Here is a 23,957-nt window from a genome sequence, read left to right as displayed (position 1 = left end):
AGACTAGCAGGACCTTCTGAAAAAAATACGCTCTTGATTGCATGGACTCCCCTTTATCAGAATCACATATGTACCGACGTCTCCCCCTACCTCTTCAGAGCAGTTTCTCAGAGCTCTCTGAGATGCTATCTCCCGGGCTATGGTCCTCATTTTGCCCCAAATAAAACTTAACTCACAACATTCACATTGTACATTTTTTTTTAAGTTGACAAGTGTGATAGGAGTCCATCACTACGCATGACCAAGGCACGAGGTCCCTTGCTTTAGAAAGAACATGAACCCAACCTAACTGTAACAACACAATGACAGATCATTAAAGCCTTGCATAGCTTGTCACTCCAGGCCTGGGTTCAAGGTCCTTCCTCTGGCTTCCTTTCAGCCCTCCACCCACCTTGAACACAGCAGTTAACACAGTAAGTGAAAATTACCTGCTGCCTCCTGGCTAAAGCCTCAGTTCCTTACTTTCACGCCCACTCCCGTGTGCTCAGAAAGATTCCTGGCACCCGGCAGAGCTAAATAAATGCGTATTGAACAGAACTGAGTCCAGTGAAACTACAGTGAAAAAAGCAAACACTCACATTCTTCTCTGGGGATCTGGTGAGGTCGCTCGCATCTTCTTTGCCCTCTTTTTGTGCCTCGTGTTGTCCACTTTCTTCAGCCTTCTCTGTTCCCTGCTCATAAAGGAAACCCATGGTATCACTAACCTTGGAGAAGCTTCTAAGGCAACACCAGACCACACCGCGCCGTGGTTTCCTTATTTAGATACACGATACGTAAACAAAGCAAACGTGGACGTCTGTGTATTAGTCACTTAACCCCTAGAGTATGGGATCGCCAACCCTCAACACTGCTGATTGGATCTGTCGGTGTAAGTCCATGACCTGACTCATGTGCATGCTAGAGTAATAAAGACCCTCATAGGAGTTAATTCACCCATTCAAGGCTTGTGAAGAGAACTCCAAAGGATTCCATACTTAGGGAATATTTATTTTCTATTGCTTGTGTGGAAAGAAGCTTTATAATTTTAGAGATTAAAAAAGATAGAAAGATAGATAGATACATAGATAGATACATAGATAGATGAGGTAGACAGCTAGACAAACAGATACGAAAAGGTTAGAACCTAGTAGATTTTCTGAGTAAACGGGTCTCCAGGAGATGGTTCAAGATACCAGCTCTTACCTCTGTGTTGCTCTGTGTTTCTCCTGCCACATCACCATTGGGAAGGGAAGATGCTTCCTCGGGTGATTTTGTCACCTGCATCATAGACATTGAGAATGTCTGAGAATTTTCTTGAGGGTAAGTAGCTTGCATTTCAATACTATTTAACTATTTATCCAAATTATGTTTGTCTTCACTCTTCATTTTATCTGCACCACGACACTGTAACCTACTTCCATAGGGCAGTCACCCCACTCAAACTTAGAGGCAAGAAAATAAAGGCAAAAAATGTCACATTGTAAGTTAGGGGCAGGGCTAGGATACACCTTCTACTTTATGTTCTCTTGACTTAACCAGTGGTTCCCAGTCTCTTAAAATATTAGATTATTTTTCTCATCAGAAGGAAAAAAATTGTAACTATGTGAGGTGATGGATGTTAACTTATTGTGGTGATCATTTCACACCACCTACATACATTAAATCATTATGTTGTGACCACCTAGAGGGGTGGGATAGGGAGGGTGGGAGGGAGGGAGACGCAAGAGGGAGGGGATACGGGGATATATGTATATGTATAACTGATTCACTTTGTTGTAAAGCAGAAACTAACACACCATTGTAAAGCAATTCTACTCCAATAAAGATGTTAAAAAAAAATCATTATGTTGTACCCCTTAAACTCATACAATGTTATATTTCAATCACATCTTAGTAAAAATGGGGTGGGGGTAGGATTCGGTGATTTTTATTACAAAGGCACTTCAAGCTTGTGGGAAAAACTTAAGCCATATACACAATTTCCAGTTCCAAGCTTCTATGATACTCAATATTAAAAATTTTATATGTACCTACCTCTACCTTAATACATACACAGAGGCTATTTTTGTTTCATTTTTGTGTTTTTTTAAACAGATATGGGAACATACTGTGCACAATTTGATTTTTTAGCTTAGTACATCATGTACATTTGTCCAGATTAATTCATATGGTTGTAACTCATTGTTATTAACATCTGCTTAATATTAAATATATAACAACTTATTCAAATATTTCCCAGTTGATGGTTTTTCAGAAAGTTCACACGTTTGTGCCTGTACAAACAACGTTATATTAAAATGAATAAAATGGTGGGGAGGGTTAGATTTCTTTCTAAAAAAAGAAATTGTAGCAAGTTACATTCCCGTAGTAATATGTGCCTGGCCCCTTTTCCTTTATCTCCATGAGCAATGAAGATGATTGCTCTTTTTTTAATCTGTGCCAACCTGTTGGGAGAAAATGGAATTTCATTTTTGTTTTAATTTACATTTTCCTCATTACTGGAAAGGAAAGGCATATTTTTCATGAGTTTTAGCCACTTACATTTGCTGTTCAGATAAATGCCTTCATATGTTTTGCCCATTTTTACGAGTTGTTTGTGTTTTATTATCAATTTTTAGAGGTTCTTTATACAATAGAAGGATTAGCCCTTTGTCAGGTTACAAGGCTTTTTTTTCCAGTCTGTAACTTTTTACAAATTTTGTTGGGTTTTTTTGTTTTGTTTTGTTGCCCTTTATATACACAAATTTATCTAAGTTTTATTCTCTGAAATGTATTTCTATTATATTTGTATTAATTATTAACATCTAGAGACTTAATCCACCTGGAATCTAATTTTGTATATGATATAAAGTAGGGCTCTGTTTTCTTCCAGATAGATGACAAATTATGCCCGTACCATTATTTTTCCCTTGAATTGAGATGTTATTTTTGTCATTTATAAAGTTCTATGTATACATTTGGATCTGTTAACACACTAGTCTATATATAAATATATAAACATATCCATGGATGTATTTATCAGTTCCCATGCCAATATACAGCTTTTATCACTGTAGTTTTTAACATAAATTTCAATATTCAGAAAGGCAAGACTTTGCTACACAAAGTCTCCTTTTTCAAAATTTTCTTGGCTCTTCTCAGACATGTATTATTCCAATTCATTTTAAGATCATTTTTCCTAGTGTCAAAAATATTAAGTAGGCTTTTCATTGAAATAGCACTAAATGTATTTATTAGTTTAGGAATTATCACTTCTTATTGTTAGGTCATCCTACTCAGGGCATCATAGGTTTCTCCATTACTTTAGTATTTGTTGGTGTCTTTCAGATAAATTTATTCCTAAACATTTTAGAGATTTTTATCACCATTGTGAGTGAGATATGTTTTTTACATTTTAACTTCCTATCCATTATAGTTGATATAAATAAAAGCTACTAATTTTTGCATTTTTTAATCCAGAAACTTAATAAACTGTAATACTAATTCTAATGGATTTTATTGGAGTTTGTTGAGATTTCTAGGCATACAATTACATCATACACAAATAAAGATAATTTTTATATTTCATATATGCTACACATATATGAGATATTTCATTTTCTTATTTTTTTGTAATAACTACAACTTCTAAAACAATGTTTAATAATATGGTGATGACAGGCATGCCTATCTTTCCTCTGATTTTAATAGAAATGCTTCAGTATTTCATGGTTCATTAGGATACAGTTTTCTTTTGATAATTGGTTTTTATCATATTTACTCAGTTTCCTTCTACTTATATTTTAATCCATGTTTATTTTAACTAGGAACGTCTGATGAATTATATCAAATATCTTCTTGGTATTTATGGACACAATCTTACAGTTTTTCTCCATCAATAAGTTCATGTAATGAACTACTTTGATAGAAAAAATTCTGCTCTAATTTGGTGTATTACCTTTAATTCATTGCTGGATACAGTTTGCTAATACATTATTTAGACTTCCCATCTGAATTCAAAACAGAAATTGATCTAGGTATAACTGAAAGTTTTCTAAGTAATATATCAACTGCTCAGGGATTTCATCTATTTCATTTGTCTGTTCAAATTATATATAGTCAAATTACATATAAATGTATTCAAATTATATATAAATTGTATTCATATATGCACACAGAGGCACACAGACACACACTTTCTCTTTTGTATTAAATTAATCTTGGTTTTTCTTTTTATTGATTCACTGCCTACTCTTTTTTTTCTGTTTTCCTAATTTTATAAGTTGAATATTTATTTTACTAAGGTTTTACCTTTCTGCTTTAATTATAAGAATATTTAAAGTTAAAAATTTTCCTCTGTATAGAGATTTGGCTGTATATTGGGGTTTGTGTATGAAATAATATCTTTTGCTTATTATTTGATGACTTGTAATATCAGTTTTGTTTCCCTTGGATATGGAGTTATTTGAAATGGCATATATTTATTTCTTAAGTTTTTATGATATTTCTCTTCCAGATTGTAACTCTATACTTGGGATAAAAATGTGTCCTGTTGGGCTTCCCTGGTAGCGCAGTGGTTGAGAATCCACCTGCCGATGCAGGGGACACGGGTTCGTGACCTGGTCTGGGAAGATCCCACATGCCGCGGAGCGGCTGGGCCCGTGAGCCGTGGCCGCTGAGCCTGTGCGTCCGGAGCCTGTGCTCCGCAACGGGAGAGGCCACAACAGTGAGAGGCCCGCATACCAAAAAAAAAAAAAAAAATGTGTCCTGTAAAATCATCCCTTTTTGAAATTTATGAAAGTTTCCTTTGTGACCAAGAACATAATAGATTTGGAAATTGTTTAATAAGTGTAAGAGAAGAATACATTCTATTAATATCTATCTAATATATTCTTATTCTTATGTGTGCATACATATATCTATTAAATTGTTTGCTGTCACAAAAGACCCCAAGTAGCCAAAATAATCTTAAGAAGGAAAGACAAAACTGGAAGTATTATGTTCCCTAGTTTCAAACTAGGGACATGGGTTCGAGCCCTGGTCCGGGAAGATCCCACATGCCGCAGAGGAACAAAGCCTGTGTGCCCCAACTACTGAGCCCATATGCCACAACTACCGAAGCCCGCACACCTACAGCCTGTGCTCCACAACAAGAGAAGCCACCACAATGAGAAGCCCACATACCACAACAAAGAGTAGCCCCCGCTTGCCACAACGAGGGTAAAGCTCACGTACAGCAACAAAGACCCAACACAGCCCAAAATAAAATAAATTAAATTAAATAAATTTTTTTTAAAAAGTTAAAAAATATATAACTCAACATAAAAAAAATGTTAAATGGGCAGAGGACCTGAATAGACATTTTTCCAAAGAAGACATACAGATGGGCAACAGGCACATAAAAAGATGTTCAACATCACTAATCATCACAGAAATGAAAATCAAAACCACAATGAGATATCACCTCTCACCTATCAGAATGGCTATTATCAAAAAGACAACAAATAACAAGCATTGGTGAGGATGTGGAGAAAAGAGAATCCTCATGCACTGTTGACAAAAATGTAGATTGGTGCAGCTACTAGAGGAGACAGTATGGAGATTCCTCAAAAAATTAAAGGTAGAACTGCCACACAATCCATCAACTGCACTCTTGGGTATTTATTTGAAGAAAATGAAAACACTAATCTGAAAAAATATATGCCCCAATGTTCACTGCAACATTATTTACAATAGCCAAGGTATGGTAGCCACCTCAGTGCCCATAAATAGATGAGCAGATAAAGAAGATGTGGCATATATATATATATGGAATATTACACAGCCTTATAAAAGAATGGAATTTGCAACAACATGGATGGACATAGAGGGTATTATGCTAAGTGAAATAAGTCAGAAAGAGAAAGACAAATACTGTATGATTTCACTTAAATGTGGAATCTAAACAACAAAGCAAATGAACAAACATAACCAAACAGAAACAGAGTCATAAATACAGAGTGGTTGCCAGAGTGGAAGGAGATGGAGGGAGGAAAGAAATAGGTGAGGGAGATTAAGAGATGCAAACTTTCAGTTACAAAATAAATGTCACTGTTATGAAATGTACAATATAGGGAATATAGTCAATAATTCTGTAATATCTTTGTATGGTGACAGATGGTAACTAGACTTACGGTGGCCATTTTGAAATGTACAGAAATATTAAATCATTATGTTGTATACTGGGAACTAACATAATGCTGTTAGTTCAAAACAAACAAACTTCAAAAACAAACAAATTCACAGAAAAAAGTCTGTGGTTACCAGAGGCAGCGGGTGGGGAGAGGGGAATTGGATGAGGAAGACAAAAGGTACAAATTTCCAGTTACAAGATAAATAAATACCAGGGATGTACTGTACAACATGGTAAATATAATTACCACTGCTGTGTGTTATATACGAAAGCTGTCAAGAGAGCAAATCCTAAGAGTTCTCACACAAGGAAAAAAAATTTTTTTCTAATTCTTTCATTTTGTATCTGTACAGGATGATGGATAGTCACTAAACTTCATTTCATGATATATGTAAGTCAAATCATTATGCTGTATACCTTAAACTGCAGTGCTGTATATATACAGTGCTGCAGTTATATCTCAATAAAGCCAGAGAAAAATGTTTAATTTTTAAACTTTTAAAAATTAAGTTGGCGGATTACATTTGTTTGTTTGCTTCAAATTGTGCCTGATATGTAATAAGTACAATATATTTATTGAAAGGTATGTTTTTAACAAGTTTTCATTGTATGTCTAGGAGTTTCTGACTTATGTATTTGACTGCCATGTAGTATGATCCATAAAGATCCATGACTACTATATTTTCTTTATAGATTTTTACCATTTCTCATAATACCCCTTTTACCTGGTTAATGCTTTTGTTCTTGAATTCCTGTATATCTAATATTATTAATGTCACTCCAGCTTTCTTTTTGTTTGTTTATGCCCTTCATTTCCATTTTTCTTTGAATTATTGTTTTATTGTTATAAATAACATATGTCTCAATCTATGTTAAAATCTAATATCACTGACAACTCCAATTCCAGTGTAGGCAAGTAATATCCTATAAACTCTCTAACAAATAATGACTATAAACTGGGTGAATTTTTAAAAATAAATTTTCTTTAAAACAGAAGTAAAGGAAAAACAAGAAGAGAATGAACCAAAGTAAGAAGATTCAAGAGGAAGTTGACTTAAAAGATGAGAATGATTTGCACACTCAGGTTCACAGCTGCATTATTCACAATAGCCAAGAGGTGGAAACAATTCAAATATCATCAGTGGATGAATGGATGAGCATACATACAATGGAATACTATTCAGCCTTAAAAAAGAAGGAAAGGAAATCCTGACACATGCTACAACATAGATGAACCGTGAGTACATTATGCTAAGTGAAATAAGCCAGTCACAAAAATACAGTACTGTTTGATTTCACTTATATGAGGAATCTAAAATAGAAAAATTCATAGAAACAGAAAGTAAAATAGTGGTTACCAGGGACTGGGATAGGGAGAAATGAGGAGTTGTATGAGTATAGAGTTTCAGTTTTACAAAATGAAAAAGTTCTGGAGATCTTTTGCACAACAATGTAAATATACTTAACACTACTGAACAGTAAAGGTTTTTTTTAATGGTTTTTAAAAGAAGTGAGAATGGCACTGGGTGAGTTGCTGTTCTCAGGGCTTAAGCCTCATAATAAGCAAATCTTGTGAGAGACATAAAACCACAACAGTAAACCCACAGATTTTTTGTCTGAAAAATTAAAAAAAACAGAATTTGGGGCACCCACAGCCCCTAGAAAATGAGGACAGAATCCTGGACAGGAGAGAGGCAGATGGAGGGAGCCCCAAATTCTGTTTATAAACTCTGCCAAAATCTCCAGCTGAGCCCAGAACAATGTGTACATGGGACTGGTTTCAGCTAAAGAAAAAAGAGCTCAACTCAGATTTAAGCTGCTACTAGAAACATAGAGTTTGCAGCTTGAGTACGACAAAGTAAATGCCTACTGAAACAAATGAAAAATCAACAATTTTCAGATGAATGTAACAAAATACAGTCTGCACAACACAACCTTCACTATCTCCAAGTATCCAAAACACTTGAAGTATAAAGAACAAGGAAAATGTGACCCATCCTCAAAAGAAAAAACAATAAATAGAGACCAATCCAGAAAGAACCCAGATGTTGGAATTAGCAGACAAAATTTTAAAGCAGCTATTATAACTGTGCTCAAAGATGTAAAGGAAAATATGCCTACGATGATGAAACAATTAGAAATCTCATCAGAGAAATAAAAACTATAAAAATCAAACAAGTGGGACATTCTATAACAGAAGAAATACAATATCTGAAATTTAAAACTCACTAGACTGGATGCAGAATGAAGATGACAGAGGAAAAAATAAGTGAACTTAAAGATAGACCAACAGAAATTATCCAATTTGAAGACCAGAGAGAAACAAGATTTTTTAAAAATAAAAAAAGCTTCAGGGAAATATGGGATAATGACAAAAGACTTATCATATGTAATTAGAGTGTCAGAAGGCGAGATGAGAAAAAATGGGGCAGAAATAATACCTGAAAATATAATGGCTGAAAACTTCCTAAATGTGGTAAAAGACATATATATTTACAGATTCCAGAATCTCAGCAAATTCCAATAAGGATAAACAGAAAGAAAACTATGCCCAGGTACATCATAATCAAACAGCTGAAAACCAAAGATAAGGAGAAAATCTTGAAAGCTACCACAGAAAAATGACATATTACATACAGGGAACAAGTATTCAAATAATTTTCATGTCTCATTAGAAACAATGAAGACCAGAAGACAGAAGGAAACAACATATTTAAGGTGTCAAAAAATTGTCTGGGGCTTCCCTGGTGGCGCAGTGGTTGAGAATCCGCCTGCCGATGCAGGGGACGCGGGTTCGTGCCCCGGTCCGGGAAGATCCCACATGCCGCGGAGCGGCTGGGCCCGTGAGCCGTGGCCGCTGAGCCTGCGCGTCCGGAGCCTGTGCTCCGCAACGGGAGAGGCCACAACAGTGAGAGGCCCGCGTACCGCAAAAAAAAAAAAAAAAAATTGTCTGAGTAAATGTAAAAGGTTATATTTACTCTTTTAAAAAAAATACATAGGATTGTTCAATGCAAACATTATAATACTGTATAGTTGAGGTGATGATATATAAAAATGTAATATACATGATACATATAGCACAAAGGATGGGGGATGGTAAATGGATATATATGATTGCAATGTTTGTTCATATTATAAAGTGTTATAAGATTAACTATAGACTGTGAAATATTAAGAATGTACACTACAATCACTAGTGCAACCAAAAATAGTCTTGCACTACAAAAAAAATGGAAGAAGTATCGCTAAAAAGCCAAAAAATAAATTAAAAGGGAGTTCTAAAGTACATCCAAATAACCCAAAACAAAGCAAAAGCACGTAGAATAGAGGAATAAAAGGAGAGGGGACAAATAAAAAACAAGTAGTAAAATGATAAATCTAAACACAATTAATTCAATGATTACTTAAATATTAATAAACTAAATGGTCCAGTTGACAACAGAGATTGTCAGAATGAATAAAAAATGCACAAGATCCAAATCTATGTTGTCTACATGGGTAAGTTGAAAGTAAACGGATGGAAAAAGATATACCATGCAAACAGTAAGCATAAGAAGTCCGGAACATCTTTTTTTTTTTTTAATTTATTTTTTTTGCTGTACACGGGCCTCTCACTGCTGTGGCCTCTCCCACTGTGGAGCACAGGCTCCGGACGCGCAGGCTCAGCGGCCACGGCTCACGGGCCCAGCCGCTCCGCGGCACGTGGGATCCTCCCGGACCGGGGCACGAACCCGTGTCCCCTGCATCGGCAGGCGGACTCTCAACCACTGCACCACCAGGGAAGCCCTGGAACATGTTTTTATTTTTATTTATTTATTTTTTTTTAGACAAGTCGAGCTATTTATTTTATTTATTTATTTATTTTATTTATTTATTTATTTATTTTTTTTTTTGCGGTACGCGGGCCTCTCACTGTTGTGGCCCACGTTGCAGAGCACAGGCTCCGGACGCGCAGGCTCAGCGGCCACGGCTCACGGGCCCAGCCGCTCCGCGGCACGTGGGATCCTCCCGGACCGGGGCACGAACCCGCATCCCCTGCATCGGCAGGCGGACTCTCAACCACTGCACCACCAGGGAAGCCCTGGAACATGTTTTTAAAACAGCCTTTTTTAAAAATCATAATATACAGGTAAAAAGACAAAGAGCATTACCAGGGATTTTTAAAAGATATTTGATAATAATAAAAGGGTCAATTCATTAGAAAGTCATAATCATAAATATGATTGTGCTTTTAAAACGTATGAAGCATAAATTAGCCAGATTAAAGGGAAGAACAGACAATTCACATAACTGGAGATCTAACACCCGTTTCTCATCAACTGTACAACAACTATTCAAGAATCCAGGCTAGGAAATTTCAGCCTCTCCAGATTTTTAGAACAACTGATAGAGTTGGTTTGATTCTTTCTACCTTATTAATTCATTAGAGCTCATCTGTCTTCTCTCATGTCTTTCCTTCCCTTCATTTTGCTGACTTAAGTTTCTCTCCGTTCTGTTTTTTGGCTCTGCCCCCGTCCTGCTAATCTAGATGTTCTGAAATGCTTTTCTATTTCACTATTGCTTACCTTTCTGTTCATAAAACTCACAGTTCTCTCTTAATAAATCACAGTTACATACTATGAACGATCCCCAACAAAATGATTTACCTCCCCTGCCCCCCACTTGAGCCCAGACCTTCAGAACATCGGTGTTTCCCTCCTTTTCTCCATCTCCCCAAATCAGAATGGATATTCTCGCATAGGTCATTGTTCCCATATGGCCTTCCACAATTCCTGGCTTTTTCTGGGGTTGTTTAAAATTCTTGACGTCACTATTTTGACAAGGTTTTCCTTTACGGAGGTGGTTCTCAGCATCAGGAGCGCATTGAAGTCAACCTGGAGCCTCCCCGCCCAGAGATTTCCCTTCAGCCCATCTTGGCTACGGCCCTGGCATCTCCTGGAACTAACAGCTCCCCCAGGGCTTCTGCTGTGCACCTAGGGGTGAGGCCGACTGCCAGGGGCTGCCTGCTCCAGGTTTCTCGGGGGGGCCGCCTCCCCCAACCCAGCTCACACTCACCGCTTCTCCCAGGGAAGACCCCTGTGTGGGCCACCGGCGGGACTAAAGGCAGGATGGAGGTGGGGTGAGAGGGGTTCGGCTGCCAGGCTGCTCCAAATCCCTACCCAGGGACCCTCCTGCAGTGCGAATGCCCCATCTGGGCCTGCAGGGCCCTGAGAGCTGCGCCCACCTTGGCCAACACCAGGGCTCGGTTCCTCCTTCAAACCAGCCCTTCTGCTTTCCATCTTGCAGGGACTCTTGTCCAGTTTCTGGTCCTCGGACAGCACCCTCTGGTTTTCCTGCCCAGCCAGGAGACGAGGGGCTGGGGGGGAGGCCGCGGCCTCACCGTCAAGTGGAGGGCCCTCTGCTCCCTCTTAGTCGTGAGTTCTCGTCTGCTCTTCACTCTACCTTTCTCTCCTCACCCTTCTTATTTATGTATTTTTGCAGTACGTCCTTGTTGGTTATCCATTGTATTAAAAAAATTTTTTTTTTACTGTGCTAAAACTCACATAATCTAAACCATACTATGTTAACCATATTTAACCGTACAGCTCAGTGGCACTAAGTACCTTCACATTGTTGTGCAACTCTCACCATCAACCATCTCCCAAATTTTTCACCTTCCTAAACTGAAACTCTGTCCCCATTAAACACTAATTCCCATTCCCCCCACCCCCACCCTCCCCACCCCCTGGCCCCTGGCATCTACCGGTGTACTTTCTGACTATGAATTTGACTATTCTAGGTACCTCGTATCAGTGGAATCAAACAGTATTTGTCTGCACCTAATGTATACTGGAACATATTCTAATGCATATATTACATTTTAATATATTTCCGGCAAACAGATTGTACCTTCTTTTTTTTCCCCTGTGCTATTCAATAGGCCCTCACCAGCCATCTACTTCATACATAGGCGTGTACATACGTCAATCCCAATCTCCCAATCCATCCCACCACCCACTTGGTATCCAGACGTTAGTTCTCTACATCTGTGTCTCTATTTCTGCTTTGCAAATAGGTTCATCTGTACCATTTTTTCTAAATTCCACATATATGTGTTAATACACGATATTTGTTTTTCTCTTTCTGACTTACTTCACACTGTATGACAGTCTCTAAGTCCATCCACGTCTCTGCAAATGGCACAATTTCATTCCTTTTTATGGCTGAGTAATATTCCATTGTATATATGTGCCACATCTTCTTTATCCAATCCTCTGTTGATGGACAGTTATCCATTTTAAATATAGTAGTGTGTACATGGCAATCTCAAACTCCCAATCTATCCCTCCCCCGACCATTCTCCCCAGTAACCATAAGTTCATTCTCTAGGTCTGAGTCTCTTTCTGTTTTGTAAATAAGTTTAACTGTATCACTTTTTTAGATTCCACATATAAGCGATAGCATACGACATTTGTCTTTCTCTGTCTTACTTAACTTCACCAGTATGATAATCTTCGCTCTTTCTGGAACTACTCTTGTTCAGGTCCCAGGTCTCCTGGGGCTGACTTCCAGGCTCTGGCTTTCCCAAATGATTTCTAATTTCTTTGCATTTTGTTTTGTGTTGGAGGTATTTCCTCCTGTTGATCTTGAACCACACGTGGGTCTCAACGGCATATCCACTCTCTCCGCTGCTCATCTTTTGCAGTTTCAAATTAGGAAATTTCAGAATGTCTGTTTCTGCTCCAAATTCATGTCTTTTACAGTCCTCATTAAATGTTTCTGTCTCCCTCTCCTTCTTTTTTTTTTTTTTTTTTTTTTTTTTCGGTACGCGGGCCTCTCACCATTGTGGCCTCTCCCGTTGCGGAGCACAGGCTCCGGACGCGCAGGCTCAGCGGCCACGGCTCACGGGCCCAGCCGCTCCGCGGCACGTGGGATCTTCCCGGACCGGGGCACGAACCCGTGTCCCCTGCATCGGCAGGCAGACTTTCAACCACTGCGCCACCAGGGAAGCCCTCCCTCTCCTTCTTGCTTTCACGCTCCTTCCTTTGAAGGCACCTGGATCATCTGCTCAGTCTGGTCTTCCTCCTTCAGGTTACTGGGAAACCCTGCACTTACTGAAATATTTTTTCCGTGACTCAAAATTGCTTTCAATGGAAGCTCACTAGTCACACCAGAAACTGAGGATCAAAACTTTTAATCACACGTCATTTGGGGCCCCAAATTACATTATCCAGACACATTATCTGCACCTTCTTCACCAGACTTGGATGCGTCCTAAGAGAGAATCCATCTTCTGCTAGAGGATGCGACCATGACCCCACCAGATGATTGGAACCCTCTTGAGAAATGTCAGTGTCACTGTGGGAAATGTCAGAACGTCCTGTGGTGGCTGCTGTGACGACGGTCCCCACTGGGATGTTCAGATTCTGACACTGAATAGTCACACCCTGACAGCGTTCTGTAAATGTGATGCTTTGTTATTGTGATGACTGTACGTACCTCTACCAGGTACAGGAAAATCTATTCACATATATACATGTATAAAACTGGATATTTTCCACTGGTGTCTTAATAATACTCCCCTGACTAAAATAACGTATAGAAGACATTGATCCTAGTGGTTCCTTGCATGATATTTGACAATGGTGGTATAGGTTATCAATCCTAACTTTAGTTATTTGCTTTAAATGTTAACTTGGTCATACCTTTACTTCTTTAATTTCAATCTAGCATAATCTAGGGCAGTAACTTTCAATTAGAGATTCCCACCATATACTCATGTAGTTTTACTAATATATAGTTGGTTCAGGATCTACTCCAGATTGACTGAATCTCATTACTTGATATTCTTGATATATTCCTACCATATATGGTAAGAATATGCTTGTCATTCATAGCATATTGCATGGTACATATGCTTTTGGTATATTCACAGTATAGTTCTCTGGATAATTTTGTTGTATCAAGATTTTTCCTCTATTCATCCACTTTTATAAATAAGATAGAATGATTGCTGTTGTGTTGGAAAATAGGCTTAGTGATTACATTTATATTTTGCCTAAAACTTTTTCGGAGTGACTTTATTACTTCATTTTGCATGCCACAGAATCAACCTAATTTTTTAACCTATCACTAAGTACTTTTTAAAAACTTTTTTGAGGTAACATTGATTTATAACATTGTATAAGTTTTGTGTATACATTACATTTCTGCTTCTGTATATCCTACAACGTGCTCACCACCAAAAATTTAGTTTCCATCCATCACTATACAGTTGACCACCTTTACCCATATTGCCCTCTCCCTCACCCATCCCCTCTGGTGACCACTACTCTGTTCTCTGTATCTACGTGTTTGGTTCTGTTTGTTCATTTATTTTGTTTGTTGGTTTGTTTGTTCATTCGTTTTTTACGTTGCACATATTGAGTGAAATCATACAGTATTTGTCTTTTTCCATCTAATTTATTTCACTTCTCATAATACCTTCAAGGTCCATCCACGTTGTCACAAATGGCAAGATTTCATCTTTTTATGGCTGAATAGTATTCCAATGTGTGAGTGTGTGTGTGTGTATCACATCTTCTTTATCCATTCATCTATTGATGGGCACTTAGGTTGCTTCCATATCTCGGCTATTGTAAATAATGCCACAATAAACATCAGGGTGCATGTATCTTTTAGAATTTGAATTCCTTTTTGAGGAATCTCCATACTGTCTTCCATAGTGGCTGCACCAACTTACATTCCCACCAACAGTGTATAAGGGTTCCCTTTTCTCCACATCCTCCTCAACACTTTTTACTTGTTGTCTTTTTGTTGACAGCCCTACTGACAGGTGTGAGGTGATATCTCTTTGGGGTTTTGATTCACATTTCCCTGATGATTAGTGATGCTGAGCATCTTTTCATGTAACTGTTGGCCATCTGTATGTCTTCTTTGGAAAAATGTCTATTCAGGTCCTCTGCCCATTTTTAATTGGGTTGTTTGTTTTTCTGATGTCAAATTATATGAGTTCTTTGTATATTAATCCCTTGTCAGATATATTGTTTGCAAATATCTTCTCCCATTCAGTAGGTGGGAGAAGAAGTAGACTTTTTGTTTTGTTGATCTCTTCCTTTGCTGTGCAAAAGCTTTTTAGTTTGATGTCATTCAGTTTGTTTATTTTTGCTTTTGTTTCCCTTGCCTGAGGAGAAAGATCCAAAAAAATACTGCTAGACCAATGTCAAACAGTGTACTGCCTAGGTTTTCTTCTAGAAGTTTCACGGTTTCAGGTCTTACATTCAAGTCTCTAATCCATTTTAAGTTAATTTTGGTGTATGGTGTGAGATGGTGGTCTGATTTCAATTTTTTTACATCTTACTGTCCAATTGTCCCAATAACATTTAATGAAGAATCTATCCTTTCACAATTTTATGTTCTTTGCTCTTTTGTCTTTTCTTTCCCTGGGAGTTTGGGATTAGCAGATGCAAACTATTACATTTAGAATGGATAGCACAGGGAACTATATCCAATATCTGGGGATAAACCGTAATGGAAAAGAATATAAAAAAAGAATGTCTATATGTGTATAACTGAGTGACTTTGCTATTCAGCAGAGATTGGCACCACACTGTAAATCAACTATACTTCAATAAGAAAAATAAAATAAAATAATGATGCTCATTGAATCAGATATGACCGGATGCTTGTGAAGAACTGAGGTTGATTTTATGGAGGCAATGCTTACTTACAAAGCTCTCTTGGGAAAACTGGCCTGGCACTTGGCCTGGTACAGCCTGCCTAAGATAAGAAAACTGTTCTACAAGCAATAATGCTGCTTATAATGCTTAATATCATTTTATAAGCATACATTTTCTCCAGACTAGTCAAGAGTATCTATTTTCAGCTTGAACAAGATTGATTTCCTTGCTGACACTTCTCCACGATGTTGTTTGCTACAAAACGATACTGTGACAAATAATATCGCTTCCATAAATCATCAAGTGTCTGTCTTCCCAAAGGATACTTGAAGGACTTTGCCCCAAGTACACACCAACACCTATAAACCCAAGCAATGCTGACAGCACCAAAGGTTCTAGCATGGACTGTGCTGCTAATTAGTGGAGTATCTTTGTGAAAATCACCTAAACTTCTTGGGCTTCGAGTTCCTCCTTTGTGAAGAGAAGGCTCTGAACTGGAGGTTAAGTCCCTCTAGGCTGACCTCTATAATTCCATGGCCATCCCTTTCTTCTACTTAGTCAAAAAGAATTTCACACAATAGGACAAAACCTAAGCACAAACCAGGGTGAGGTCTAAACTCTGAGATTAGGTAATTTTTTTAGTGGGATACGATGACGCAGAGCAGGGATGAGATAGGATTACATATGTCAGGGTGGCTGCGTCTCAAAACGTAATGAAAAAAGCAATTTGCAGAAAATTCCATAAAATATGATAGCAATTAAGCATGAAAAATACAAAACAATACGTGTACTGCTTGTGGAGATGAATGCATAGTTTTATATATAGTCTTAAAATACCCATGATGTTAGTGGCCCCTAAGGAGCGAGGGAAACAAGGATGGGGAGAGAAACAAAGTGAGCTCATTGTTTCTCTGTAATGGGTGAGTTCTTTAACTAAAGCAAATATGATATCACCTTCACTTTGGTGAGGCATATCTATGAATATTTGCTAAATGAGTCCTTAACTCAGTGGTTGTTAAACAGGAGTGTGAATCAGAATCAACCTAAGAACTTTTTTAAAATGAAGATCCCTGACCATCTCCCCTTATAATTCAGGGTCAGTAGGTCTGAAGCAGAACTCAAGCATCTTAATTTTTTAAAAACTGTCCAAGTGATTCTTTTGCACAGCAGCCTATAATACAATACTAATACTTAAGATAAAATTAAACAAAAGATACCAATGGTCATAACAGCATTATTCATAATAGTCCCAAAGTGGAAACAACCCAAATGTCCATCAACTGATGAATCAATAAATAAAATGTGGTCTATTCATACAATGGAATATCATTCTGCCATAAAAAGAAAAGAAGTACTGACACATACCACTACATAGACGAGCCTTGACAGCATTATGCTAAGTGAAAGAACCAGAAGCAAAGAACAAAATATTGTATGATTAGTCCAGGAGGCCCAGCAGTCAAATAAGAGGAATTTCAAAAAGAGCAAAGAAAAGAAAATGGAAACTAATGGGAAGAATGACCACAGAAATAGTACCTCCAACATCTTCCAGAACTGAAGGACATGACTTTCCAGATTAAAAAAAAGGCCCAGCAAGTGCCCAGCACAAACAAGGAAGAAAAGACCATTCCAAGCACCTCATCATACAACTTCAAAGCAAAAGAGAGGAAGCTAAAGTCTCCCAGGAATGAGAAAAACAAAAACAGACACAAATACAGGCTCAGTAGACAGACTGGCACCAGGTTTCTCAACAACAGCCCTGGAAACTACTAAGAATATGGACATGCAGCTTTCCAGTCCTGAGCAGAAGTGATATCTGGCCTGGAACTCTGCACCGTAGCACACTGCCAAAGAGAAGTCGTCCACGAGGGATGAAGGCAGGACCTACCATTTTCTGTAATAACCCTTGTAGCACTACTTGACCTTTTCAAAATTATACACATATTAATTGGATAAAAATTAAATTTTAGGGGCTTCCCTGGGGGCTCAGTGGTTGAGAGTCCGCCTGCCGATGCAGGGGACACGGGTTCGTGCCCCGGTCCGGGAGGATCCCACGTGCCGCGGAGCGGCTGGGCCCGTGAGCCGTGGCCGCTGAGCCTGCGCGTCCGGAGCCTGTGCTCCGCAATGGGAAAGGACACAACAGTGAGAGGCCCGCGTACCACAAAAAATAAATAAATAAATAAATAAAAATAAATTAAATTTTAATATTCAAAAAACAGCCTTCTCATGAGAAATGAAGATACGCATTGGGTACAAAGATGCACTTAAGATAAAAACTCATCACAGTACAGTCCCTCTTCAGAGCACAACAGAACCAGAAACCAAATTGTAAAATAGAATCTGATGGTCCTAAAATCAAGGTGGTTAAACCCTCTCATTGCTGGTTCAATCCATCAGCAATTCTTACCAATTCTTCCTCCACAACAGGTACTAAAATCATCCACTTCTGTACTGTTCTACCCCCACCACCCTAGTTCACGCCAGCCTGACATCTCATCCGTTTTACTACAGTAATTTGTACCACTTCAATCCATTCATCCCATTGTAGCCAAAAAGAGTTCTAGACAAGGAAATAAAATCACTCCTCTGCTTAAAACCCTTACAATGTCTCAACGGCCCCTAAGATAGACTCCAGGACACTGCTGTTCCCACCTCCCACGGTGCCCCTTCCCTCTGCACTCCGGCAACTCAGGACTCAGGGCAGTGATGGCAGGTCTTAGGAATCTCCAAGCCCTTTCCTGGCTCAGGGCCTTTGCATTTTCTCTTACCTTTGCCTGAAACACTCTTCCCTCCACCCTTCCTTTCCTTCTTCACGACCCAAGTGACCTGAGTGTCCCCACCAAGAAACATACCTTAACACTAAGGTACCATCTCTTAAACATAATAGCTAAACTAACGTGACCCAGTTAACAAACTCCTATACCAAATAAAAAAGATCAAATTGCATGTAATAGCTTTTAGCACTTTTTAAAACGGTTAATAACGTGTATGAGATATGTTGCGTTTAAGTTGACCAAAGCCAAAAAAGTATTTCATTAAAATGGAAATACCTTTATTTCCCTGTATAGAACCATTATTCCCTTATAGAACATTAACCAACTGTAAAATCTACATGTTACTATTTGGAGAAGGAATTCGTGTTACACCTGCATGTGTTAACCTAAGCACTGAGAGACCTCAGGTGTCATTACCTGAAGAATGAGGACACATGGAAGACAGCACATCCACATGCCTCTGAGACACACCCACCTCTGTAAGGTAGGATTTTTAGTTGTGTCTCCTATGGTGAGAAGTCATTGGGACTCAGTCATCACAAATCTCTTTTGAAATGAAGCTGGGTACAAACAGATTAGTTAAGAAATAAATGAATTAGACAAATGTGTGCTTGTCTTGTATCTATGGAGAGTCATGTATGAGATGCTTGGTAGAGGTGAGGAACGCAGTGAAGGTAAGGAACAAAACCAGGTGATCTCCACCAGACATTCAAATTCATGCTATTTGCTTTATTAGCATAATTCTTTATTTAACTGATATACATGATCAAAGATGAAACAACACCAGAGGGGAAAAGAAACCTGATGAAATTTATCTTGTTCTTGAGTCTAGATCTTACTTTTTCCCTCCTCATCAGACAAAAAAAGCAAAATTCAATTCATTTTCAATAGAAATAATTAATATAGGAGTACATATCATTATAAAATTAACTAACATAAGCTGTCATGAGAAATTCATAACAAAATAATTTCATAGATACAACCTGAGAATTTATACTTTTACATATTTATTAATTAACGCACTTAAGATTTGAATGCAATGATATTTCTTAGGTATCTAAAGCTTACTATAGGTGTAAACAGAGCAAAAATAATAAAAGCATAGTTTTGAAACACGCTGTAGTAGAAACCATGCATTATCTCTATGCATAAGACTTCATTAGAATAATAAGTGTATTAAAATCATGTTAATTTAAAGATCATCACTTATTAAACAGTGTTGGTGCTGATTTTATTCTCACTTCTTATGACCTGCATTGGACCCCAAGGGGGTGTTCAAGCTTACCTTTGATCCTGGAGGAGGAGCCAAGCCAAGGAAGGAATAAATAATATTCTCTTCTTTTGCAGAGAAGAAAGAGTCAAAATCCTTGAAGGAAAGAAAAAGAATGATTAAACCCAGTGCACACTTGTGAGCCAGTATATTGACCTAAGTTAATATTTTTTATTTATTAGTTATTAAGTGAGGAGCTAACACAAAATGTTATCCCCATTTGCTTTGCCAAAATGATCAAGCCCAAATTTAGGAAATTGAACCAAGAATTTTACATTTGTTTTTACACACCTTCATTGTGCCTATTACAGTACAGTGAGAACACACACACACACACCACACACACACACACACAAATTGTTCCTGCTCAGGAATTGCTAACAACACACAAACATACATACTGAGGAAGAACCTAGGGGCAGGACAGGAATAAAGATGCAGACGTTGAGAATGGACTTGAGGACACAGGGAGGGGGAAGGGTAAGCTGTGACGAAGTGAGAGAGTGGCGTGGACATATGTACACTACCAAACGTAAAATAGATAGCTAGTGGGAAGCAGCCGCATAGCACAGGGAGATCAACTTGGTGCTCTGTGACCACCTAGAGGGGTGGGATAGGGAAGGTGGGAGGGAGACGCAAGAGGGAGGAGATATGGGGATATATGTATATGTATAGCTGCAGCAGAAATTAACACACCATTGTAAAGCAATTATACTCCAATAAAGATGTTTAAAAAAAAACAGGGCTTCCCTGGTGGTGCGGTGGTTAAGAATCCACTTGCCAGGGCTTTCCTGGTGGCACAGTGGTTGAGAATCTGCCTGCCGATGCATGGGACACGGGTTCGTGACCTGGTCTGGGAAGATCCCAAATGCCGCGGAGCGGCTGGGCCCGTGAGCCATGGCCGCTGAGCCTGCGTGTCCGGAGCCTGTGCTCCGCAACGGGAGAGGCCACAGCAGTGAGAAGCCCGCGTACCGCAAAAAAAAAAAAAAGAAATCCACCTGCCAGTGCAGGGGACACGGGTTCGAGCCCTAGTCTGGGAAGATCCCACATGCCGCGGAGCAACTAAGCCCGTGCGCCACAACTACTGAGCCTGTGCTCTAGAGTCTGTGAGCCACAACTCCTGAGCCTGCACTCTAGAGCCCATGAGCCACAGCTACTGAAGCCCGCGCGCCTAGAGCCCGTGCTCCACAACAAGAGAAGCCGCTGCAATGAGAAGCCCGCGCACCGCAACGAAGACCCAACGCAGCCAAAAATAAATGAATAAATAAATTTATTTTTTAAAAAAACATACATAGTGGAAGGCTTCTCTAAAAGTTTCACATCTTTAGCTGGTTTCCTTATAATATGACCCTATGGATTTGGACCCTAATCAGGGTCCAAACAACACAGGACTAAAACAATTAAACCAACACAGGGTTTCTCTGCTGTTATTATAGTAGCTTCTAAGGGCCCAGACCTGTCTCAGGTCCTTCTGATATCAGGAGCCACAAGATTACGGAGGGTTTAGAAAGGCGCTTGTTTTGCCAAAATGGGAAAAACTGCACAGCGATCTGAAACCTAGTAGCAGACAGAAACCAGAAGCTCAGTGAAACTCCACCCCCACGCCAGATCACATCCAGGCCAGTGCTTCACCAGGTGGGTCCAGCCCTAAGCCAACTCTCCAGTAGTGTAATTGTCAATAGGTCGGAAGAGTTTCACTTTTTATCATTAAACATAAAAGATACTCCCTGGCCACTTTCTTACTGCCAACCTTTGTCATTGGGGCTGTGATGCAATTTCAACAGTGTTGCCAAAAGGCTCAGAAGGTACAGGGTTAGTCTGGCCTGAACTGAACAGGACACTCAAACCAACATGGTCATGTTATTGCCTACCCTCCTCTTTTGTGTGTTAAGAGCTTAAAACCAAAGACAGGCCACCTATATTGGGAAGAAAATGTTATGTATTTCTCGTGTGTTCATCTTAGACTAAGATTCATTTTCCTACCTGTAGCCCTGATTCTCTCAGTGATTAATTTTCTTCTTTTGTACTGAATGTATTTTTGTAAACTGCCTCAAATCTTAGTTGAGGGAAATACAGCATGGTAAGTGATTCTTTGGTATCAGAAATTCTCACTAATTCCCAGAGCACACACTTATTAGGTGGTTGTTAAAGATTACATGATAGAATTCATTAGTAGTATAGCACTAGTAAGTAGGTAAAAGGTAATAAAGTAAATTTATGCCAGTTTCTTAAAATTCCATAGATAAATATCTGACGATCTCTAGTTGTCAACTCTAGAAGCTTTCAAGTCAAAGTAAGTTTTCTTATAATTGAACAGATTGTGTTTTGCTTCAACTTAAGTCCATACAGCTTCTTCAGAATTTCAGAGGACTGAAGAACAGTTTGTCCATATTTTGTATTTGATGTTAACAAATAGATATAGAAAATAATGAGTATGAAATGGTTTTTCAACTTCCAGTTACGTTAGTGTGGCAGATTAGATGCCCTAAAACACCATCTTGAAAAAAAAAAATTTTAAGCCAGATTAAGAAAAAACGTATAAATGCATTGCTAAGCTGGTACTGGAAAAAAAAAAAAAAAAGAGTATAGCCAAGTGAGATCAAGAATCCTAAGAATAAGCACACAAAAAGGCCACCATCCATGTTGAGAGTTTCTTACAAAACCAGGAAATCTTTATCTTCCACTCTGATGCCACAGAGAGAAAAGAGGGAAGTGGATAAAGGCTGGGCCTCCTTAAGGTGGGGAGTTCTATAAAACACACGCACATACATACACACACAGAGATATACATTTGCACAGACACATACATACATACATACATACATGTGCACATATAAACATATACATAGATGTATAGATACACATACATACATATGCACATGCATACACACATATACATAGATACACACATACATGCACATATATACTTATATACACAGACACACACACACCAGAACCCCACTGAGGGCTCTATCCTCAATGTAAATATAAATGAGAAGAAACTTTGCCATGAAAAATAGAATGGAAGAAAACTTCCCTGATTCAACTTTGGTGCTCAGTGAAAGAGAAAACATTCTCTGAGAATTTATAACTACAAGCCAAAATTCATGAGAGTTTTTGATCCAAATTCCCACGACGTGTGTGGTCCAGAAAATCTTCAAAGGAAATCAGGTTAAAAGGGTTCTAGGGCTTCCCTGGTGGTGCAGTGGTTGAGAGTCCGCCTGCCAATGCAGGGGACGTGGGTTTGTGCCCCAGTCCAGGAGGATCCCGCATGCCGTGGAGCGGCTGGGCCTGTGGGCTGTGGCTGCTGGGACTGCGCGTCCGGATCCTGTGCTCCGCGACAGGAGAGGCCACAGCAGTGAGAGGCCCGTGTACCACAAAAAAAAAAAAAAAAAAAAAAAAAAAAAAGGTTCTAACTTTTATAGAGCTCCCAGGAAACTAGCAGAAACAAATTCCAGGCTCAAAGAGTATCTGCAAATAGCATTTTTTTAAATGAGCAATTCACAGTCAAAAATCACAAAATAAATAAGGAAATAAAAATATACCATGAGTGAAAGCCAGCAGAAATAATGGAAAGCAGAATCAGACACTGGAATTATCAGGCAGAAAATATCAAATATCTATATTTAATATACATAAAGAAATGAAAGAAAAGCTTGAAAACACAAGAAATAAACTAGAAAGAACAATTAAGCAAATTTGGAAAGAACCAAAAAGTCCTCCTAACAATGAAAATGTGGATTAAATAGCTAATTAGACCACATCAGAAGAAAACAATTTAGCTTACTGGGAGATTCAACCAAAGACATTATCTGGAGAGGGGGGAAAAAGGATGAAAAATATGGAAAAAATATTATTATAGGAAGACAGAATGAGAAGGTCTAACACACATCTTATAGGAGAAGCTAACAGAGACAATGGGGGGAAAGCCATACTCAAACATATATGGCTAATAATCTTCTAGACTTGCTGAAGATACCAATCCTTAGACTCAGGAAGCCCAAAAATAATCCTAAACTGGATAAATAAGAAGAACTCTAGGGAATTCCCTGGTGGTGCAGTGGTTAGGACTTGGCGCTTTCACTGTCATGTGGCAAAAAAAAAAAAAAAAACCACCTCTAAAT

The 23,957-nt window shown here is 38.6% G+C and overlaps 1 protein-coding gene across 3 annotated transcripts in view; it reads right to left on the bottom strand.

Annotated features, from left to right (window-relative positions):
- SH3BGR (SH3 domain binding glutamate rich protein) overlaps window positions 1-23,957 on the bottom strand; it is a 63,892-nt gene that overhangs the window by 21,216 nt on the left and 18,719 nt on the right. For all 3 annotated transcript variants that reach the window (XM_059065292.2, XM_067035131.1, XM_067035132.1), the window contains 3 exons: window positions 19,849-19,929; window positions 1,183-1,257; window positions 579-671 (listed from right to left, as the gene is read on the bottom strand). In XM_059065292.2, the coding sequence (XP_058921275.1) occupies window positions 579-671; window positions 1,183-1,257; window positions 19,849-19,929 (249 nt within the window). The remainder of the gene's footprint in view (window positions 1-578; window positions 672-1,182; window positions 1,258-19,848; window positions 19,930-23,957) is intronic.

Source organism: Kogia breviceps, chromosome 5 (genome assembly GCF_026419965.1).
Source record: "Kogia breviceps isolate mKogBre1 chromosome 5, mKogBre1 haplotype 1, whole genome shotgun sequence".
Classification (NCBI taxonomy): Eukaryota; Metazoa; Chordata; class Mammalia; order Artiodactyla; family Physeteridae; genus Kogia; species Kogia breviceps.
This window is presented reverse-complemented; position numbering and strand designations above follow the sequence as displayed.